Source organism: Epargyreus clarus, unplaced genomic scaffold (genome assembly GCF_041222505.1).
Source record: "Epargyreus clarus isolate Ecla_fem2 unplaced genomic scaffold, WU_Ecla_fem_2.2 ptg000009l, whole genome shotgun sequence".
Classification (NCBI taxonomy): Eukaryota; Metazoa; Arthropoda; class Insecta; order Lepidoptera; family Hesperiidae; genus Epargyreus; species Epargyreus clarus.
Window position 1 is genome coordinate 8,525,678 of NW_027332217.1, and position 7,931 is coordinate 8,533,608.

A 7,931-nucleotide genomic window follows, 5' to 3' on the forward strand; every position below is an offset into this window, starting at 1 on the left:
AGAGAAGTTTATTTCTTACCTTCAAACCAGATCATAGTAGCTGTTAAAACTGCTGTTATTTCTGCCTAGAAAAAGCTGTGACGGTGGTATCCTACGGAGTCGATCCACAAACAGTTCTACCAAATATTCAGATATATTTTTAATAAAAAGTTAATACGTAAATCGAAGACTCTCTGGAGCAAGTCTCGATGGGGTCGTCTTAACCTTGTTGAGTTTAACCCGTCTGCGCGTTTACCGCTAAAAAAACCCATTCGTCATAGCGCCACGGTTCCAAGGTATTCCACTCACCATTGATAAAAGTGTGGGAATCCTGGGAGTTGACATATCGTGTGACGTGCAGTACCGGGATCATTTGGACGCTAAAGCCAAGTTGGCGTCAAAAAAGCTGGGCGTCTTAAACAGCGCGAAGCGGTAATTCACTGCGGGGCAACTCCTTCTGTTGTATAAAGCACAAGTGAGACCCCACATGGAGTACTGCTCCCATCTCTGGGCCGGGGCGCCCCAATACCAACTCAATCCACTTGACTCCGTGCAGAAACGCGCGATCAGAATCGTCAACAACCCCAGGACCTCCGATCGGTTAGAACCTTTAAGCTTACGGAGGGACATAGGTTCCCTCTGCGTGTTCTACCGGCTTTACAATGGTGAGTGTTCCGAGGAACTATTTGACCTGGTGCCTACGTCACCATTCCTCCATCGCACCACTCGCCGAAGGATGAAGTTCCATCCACACCAACTGGACTCGAGGCGGTCCTCCACGGTTCCGTTTGCACGGACGTTCTTGCCACGGACGTGCAAGATGTGGAATGAACTTCCTTCTGAGGTATTCCCGGAGCGCTATGACATGGGGCTCTTCAAAAAAGGTGTAAAAAGAGCTCTCCTCCAAAGCCGGCGATGCATTGGCGACTCCCCTGGTGTTGCAAATGTCCATAGGCGACGGTGACTACTTTCCATCAGGTAGCCCGTCTGTCTCTTCGTTTAGGTATAATTATAAAAAAAAAACGTTATTTTGAAGCGATTTATAATCCTAATTCATATCATCCATCCTTCATTACAAAACACTGTTATTAGTAAAGATTATAGAACACCGATGAATTATTAGTGCTAGTTAATTCCAGGAAATTGTTCATCTCGTATTCCATTTACTAGAATCTTATTAACATACATCCACTATATCATTCCCGAAACTCATCAATAACCTGGCATCACTGGTTCATACAATGCATATTCAAAGCAATTTCAATCCATGATTTGAATATTTGAAATCTAAATTACCTTATTATTATGTATATTTTAATAATGAAAGAGAAATAAATACTTACATTATTTTTTGTTTGTTTTGGATAATTATATGTGGTTTGAATATATGTGAAACATTTTGGTCTGTGTTGCTGATGTAATTATAATTGAATAAAGTATAATTGAATTCTATTCTAATCTAATTTCGCATAGAAGGTCCCTCTGAACCCCTATAGTTTAAAGCCGCCTAAAGGTAATTGCCCGAATATCGACAAAAAAAGAATTACTCAAAAGTTTAAAATATTTCCAAAAATAAAGCCATAATTTGGCTTTACTATTTCTGACAACAAAATTGGAACACCTGCGTTACAATACCCTTTAAAGTCAAAGCCCAATCTCAAAAAATCCACCTTACAAAATCTTGTTGGCTGGTACCAATTAATTTTATGAAAGAGTTTTGCACTAAGGAGTAATAAATTTGAATTTAGAAACAAATAAAGAAATGTGTATTTTCGTGCTCCTCTCAGAAAACCCTTTCATTTGATAGCCAAATCTTTGGGATGCCTACAAAATAATCAACCATCTTAACAGCAATTAGCAAAATTCCAGGTTCCAGGTTACGATTAACTGGTTTAAAATTTAGTGATAAGATTCATCTCATATGCGTAATAGCTAACAAGAGAAGTTAAATGAAAACTTTAAAAAATGAGTTTAAAAGTATTTTGTAAAAATAACAAAGAAAGCGAGTTAATTCTGCCTCATAACAGCAGTGTTTGATGGGTGTGGTAAGGGAGATATACTTTTCCGAGACGTTCCAGCTTAGTCCTCAGGGGTAGCAGCGTATCTGTGGCCGACCTCAGATAGGAATATCTAATCCTACCTGGGGTTGATTACAGATGTCCATGGGCGGCAGTAGCCACTTACCATCAGGTGTACTGTATCGTCTACTTTTTTTTTATAATAAAAGAGTAGCAGACGAGCATGCATGTACTACTCCTATATTATAAAAAAGTAAAATAAAATCTTGTTATAAAACATTTAATACCTTACACGGTGTAATTAACACTGGATTAATGTGATGGATAGTAACTATAGTCGAGCAGACACGATCTGTGGAACAAAGCGGCCATTTTCCGATAAATTGAAAGCAGAAGCCCGTTCTGGACAGTGCCCCACTTAACAGACAGTTACCGTGTAATTATCGGATTATAGTTAATAATGATCTACTTTCAGATAATTATTAAAAGTGCAGACCAATATATTTAGCGACTTAGTGACAAGATGTTTATTATTATTAAAATCATATTTTATATGTTTTACATTATTTTATTCTTCGCGTTATTCACAGAATTTCATTTAATACCCATTTCATGAGAGTGCTAACAATGTAATTTGTCCGCCATTTTCTCCCGTCCGCCATATTGGATTAAGAACGTCATAAATCTAATCATGCATTATAATCCAAACCAAACGCGTGTGCAGTTTCAGCTCAATCGGTTGTGGTTTGCTGGTTTTAAATTCAGTTGTAAGATTTGATGCTCGTAAAGTTTCTAATAAATAATTGGCCAAGTGCAAGTCGAACTCATACCCGGAGGGTTCCATATCACCAAAATTTTCATTTTTAGGGTTCCGTATCAAAAGGGTAAAAACGGAACCCTATTACTAAGACTCCGCTGTCGGTCCGTTTGTCTGTCTGGCCGTCTGTCCGTCTGCCACAAGGCTCTATCTCTGGAACTGTAATATAATCATGCATTGCAATCCAAACCACGAACTTAATCGGTTGTGGTTTCTGGTTTTAAATTCAGTTGTAAGATTTGACGCTCGTAAAGTTTGTAATAAGAAAGCTTGTAAATACGTATAGAATGAAGTTCTTCTTACAAATTTCGCATTGCAATGGAGTTTAACAAAACATACGACGGACATAAGACGTTGATATAGCTATATAGATGTAGCGGCCGATTACATACGAGCCAAATATCACGTTTTTTATGGAGTCGAAAATAATATGTTATGTCAGACAGACAATGACAGTACTCAGTGCAAACACGAAATACCATCATATGTCGGATAAACTTTACGTAGTTTTAAATAATATAATCCGAGAACAACATCTCATCGTAATCACCACACAATGCACAATGCAGAAAAACTTGAGAAAATTATATTCCAGTCCTTACACAACTCACTTCACTATTAGCTTTGATAATTCTATTAAGAATACAATGAGTGAACATTTGAAATAAAGAGGCAGTGAGAGCCTAGTTGGTGGATTTAGAATTTGGCCTCTAATACCAATTCCAAGTTCGAATCCCATGTAAGCACTTCAGATTATTCGGAGTACTAATTATCACTTGTTCTAATGGTGAAGTATAATTTTGTACAAAAACCTACATTTGAAAGTTCTACAAACTAAAATTCAGCCTCGAAGCCTAGTAATTTTTACTTGGCCAACGGAATGGACTATGGTCTAAAGTAGTCTGCACACTTATTCCTCTGAGATTTGAGCCCAACAATGGGACAGAAACGGATTCATACTATCATAATCACTCACATAGCTCACACCCAAACTCAAATTACGATCAATATATAATTAAAGTTAACATCTTTTAAAGATAATATTACTTTTATTTATGAAGACGTACTCTAATAATGGATAGCTATCCGGTTTCGTATAAAAACTCTTAATGCTATCATTTTCCACGATAAATAAAGGTCAAAAAGAATCTGAATACAATTTCCTTCACTTGTTTATATCCTTAGGGACATAAATCTAAAGGACGAATGGAGATAAAATTCAATTAGGAAATAAACGTATAAAAACATTGAAACATGGCTAATTACTGTATTTTAATTATGTTATTTCAATATAACGTTCGGTAAAACTTTTTATTTGTATCTTATTACGTCAATAAATCCGAATTGATCCTATTTCAGTTGCGTATTGGATTTTTATATTTTAAAAGCTTTCCGCAAAGCTTACCTGGGTGCAAAACCCTGTTTTTCAATTGTTGAAAAACACCCTAAATATTTTTCAGGTAAAAGGGTATCTGTATTCTCAAATACACCCTCACCCCAAATACAAAATTTGATTTGATCGAAAATATCATGTTCTTTTTAAAATGAAAGTAAATATCTAACGTAATATAGGCAAGGAAAAAGGTTGTGATGGAATTGTAATTAAATTATTAAATGTTATTTATAAGTTTCAGACAGACTTCAATTTGTTATTAAGGGACACTTTGAAAATAGCGTTAAAACGAGTTCAATTGAAAGGAAAAGCAAAGAAAATCAATGTCTATAGCCGCAAGCCCGTCAAATTAATCACAATTATAATAATAAAGTCTTCATGTTTAATTTTAATGGTTTCTGGTGCCTTGTTTATTGGTTTCCGGTACTTTGATCAAGTTTATTTTGCAGAAATGTTTAAATAAACATCAACAACTTTTCCGCTATTGACGAATTCACGATGTAATAATAAATTACTATTACTTTGAAATTAATAATTCCAATCCGTAAAGGAGATTTTCAAAATGTATGGGCTCCCGGTCACCTTTTGTACACTTTACTAAAACCTAATAAAACATGCCAAGAACAATTCCTAGAGGTAGGGATGGCGATCAGAGATCGATTAATCGAAGCATTGATCGTTTTAACCAAAAATATCGATTATTTTAATCGATCTTCAGTAATGGATTGATTCAGTGAATCGATATTTTATCCTAGAAAATCGAAAGTCGATCTTTTCGAAGTTGGTTCAATGTATTGTAGATATTTTTTGCTGACGGATACGAATTTCTGTGCTTGTTTGTCCTGATGATCTTTTTTTCGCTATCATCGCCCTTTTTGCAGTTGAAAAGATCGAATTTGGGAGAATCGATACTTTGAGCCTCCATTTTTTTGTGAATCGATTTATTGCACTTCAATTCGAATCGATTCAAGAATCGATCATTTTCGGAATGAATCGCCATCCCTACGTAAGGTTCATCTTCGTTTAATTGTTTAAAGCAATAATTTACACTTAAACTTCCAACACAACACTGGAAAAACATGAGCGGTAGTGATTACCGTAATAATGTCATCTGTCATTCTGTTTTAACTTACTATATACATACTTTTTAAAATATTTTACGCGAATGGCCGCAGATGTAAAAATATTGTAATACATAGTAATTAATGAGGTGGCCGAAAATGAAACAACTCCTTTGCGTTGAAATCCAAATTGTAATTGACGTTTGTAGTTTGGAGGAGATTGACTTTTTTACTCACATTGAGGTGTAATATATTGCGTTACCACTCAACTATAAGGAAGAATACTTTCACAGTACTTGCCTGAAAGTTTTTTTTTTTTTAATTTATTGCATCACCTCTAAAAATAAATGTACAAAAGTGCAAACATAATGCCTGATGGCATTCTCTACCAGTCAACCCTGGGTGGATGTAGAGAATTTGAAGTTCTCTTATGAATTGTTGTTTTCTTTAACAATCCAATGATAGTTATTTATCGTTACCAATATAAAGCTGATAAACAACAATATAAATATATCTTCCTTAGGGTCAGGTCCTAACAGGTCCTTTGCATAAATATTTGCTGCAATGATTTAATATAGGTATATCTTCCTCGTAAATTCGGTCCTCGTCGGTTTCATCTTTGGGTTTAAGCCGGTAGCCTTGGAGTTGTATGTAATTTAAGGGACCGAGAACTTTGCTTCAGCACGTATAGTATATAATACAAAACATTATAATATAATATTGTGGCTATTATAACTTTTATAAACGCTGTCAATAAGATCTATATTGGCCGCAGTCACCTCATAAATAAATTAAACTGAATAGCCGATTGCAGATTCTATATCGAAATAGACCTTTCATAATAATTTTAGATCATGTCATAGGTCATAATAGAAATACATTTTTTCTTTATACTTGGCGATAAAAATATTTTGTTAATGATTAGTGACCAGATGGACTATATGCTCATTTGCTATTACAATATTTTTATATGTATATATCTTTTAAAAATTGTACTGTTTTCATAGTTAAGTTAATTTCTGCAAACGATATTATTTCCCTATAATATATTAAGTCTAAAGAAGTCCGCCAATACCATGAATTCAATACCTTGCTCGTTTTATAATACGCTTAAATCTACCCACGTAGTTCCTATCAGGTCAACTACCTACTTCTTTAAAATTCAAAGAAGTCAGATTTTAAATTTTATTTTATAAAGTAGAGAACATTTATTTTTATTGGATTTCAATTCGTAATATTAAAATCAAGATGATGTTCAATTAATATATTGCAATCGAGATATAAATTCGGTATTAATACTGTTTCACAATGTGAATGAGAGATGTTTTCTGATAATAAAAATGCTTTAATGTTTATACAATGTTAAGTACCTTATAAGAAGCAGTGATAGCCTAGTGGTTAAGAAACGCGGCCTCTCGATTGAGGGGTCCGAGGTTCAAATCCCAGGCACGCACCTCTGATTTTCAAATTTATGTGCGTATTAGAAATGAATTATCACTTGCTTAAACGGTGAAGGAAAACATCGTGAGGAAACCTGCATACCTGAGAGATTTATAAAAAATAAAATCGCACTTGGCCAGCGCGGTAGACTATGGCCTAATCCTTCTCATGAGAGGAGACCCGTGCCCAGCAGTGGGACAGTAATGGGTTGTTGATGATGAAGTACCTTATAAGAATAAATACTACATATGTGTGTGAGTATTGTAGGTCGTAATAACAGTCATACTGAGTGCGGTCAGGCCTTGAATGGACGAATGGCGGTGGCAATTTTATAGGGATTTTAAAGTTAAGCATTTCCATTGAGTATTGGATATTAAAATCACAAAAAAATATACAACAGATTACAATACGCTGAATTAGGCCTATCAGCGGATAAAACACATTCTACGATCTATTCAGCTATCCCTTCTGTAAATATACAAGAGATATTAGAGTAGGTACATAGATAAAATAGATAATTTTCAGCACAATTCTTAACGTATTGTACTTTACCTATTTAAACATATTCTTACGTATATTATCTTATAAGTTGTAATATAAGTAAATAATGTGGTCAATTGAAGATTTTTCTAATAATCAATTTTACTTACTCGCAAAGAAAACTGCAGTCAGAAAAAAGAAAAGCATGTTGACTGGCGAAGTATATCCTTTAATGATGAAAACAAAACTACAATATTCGGACGGGATAGTTCTGTGAAAATTTATAACTTAAAAAACTTCACTTTTGATATTCTTTTTGTTACGTGTAATGCACTGTATTAAAAATAAAATATATTGCTACACTACTATAAAATATAATGTAAGTCCGAAAACAAACTTCCGATGAAGATTGCAGGCGCTGTTGGGACGCGTATGTTCGAAACGAGATCGCGCGCTACACTGAACCGATGTGGTCTACAGGAATTCCCATGAAGCTGAAGTCTGATTGTTACGTTCCACGAGACGTATAAAAGCTATCGGTATGCCGTAAATGCCTATACCGGCTATTGTGAGGCATTCTGAGGCCACACAACGCAATTTGTGTTGATTATTGTTGGTTATTGTTATGTAAACGTGGAACGCTGCTCGTCGGCTGATCGTGTGTTAGATTATTGTCTTACATTTTACGATGAAATCACATAATATTAGACGCCTAATTTTCAAACTCATTTAATAATGTCTTA

At 34.9% G+C, this 7,931-nt stretch overlaps 1 protein-coding gene across 1 annotated transcript in view; it reads right to left on the reverse strand.

Moving 5' to 3' along the window:
* LOC140744653 (uncharacterized) overlaps positions 1-7,514 on the reverse strand; it is a 60,249-nt gene extending 52,735 nt beyond the window's left edge. Inside the window, exon 1 of the mRNA XM_073076268.1 lies at positions 7,359-7,514. Within this exon, the coding sequence (XP_072932369.1) occupies positions 7,359-7,395 (37 nt within the window). The 5' untranslated portion in view covers positions 7,396-7,514. The remainder of the gene's footprint in view (positions 1-7,358) is intronic.
* Between the last annotated feature and the right edge of the window lie 417 nt (positions 7,515-7,931).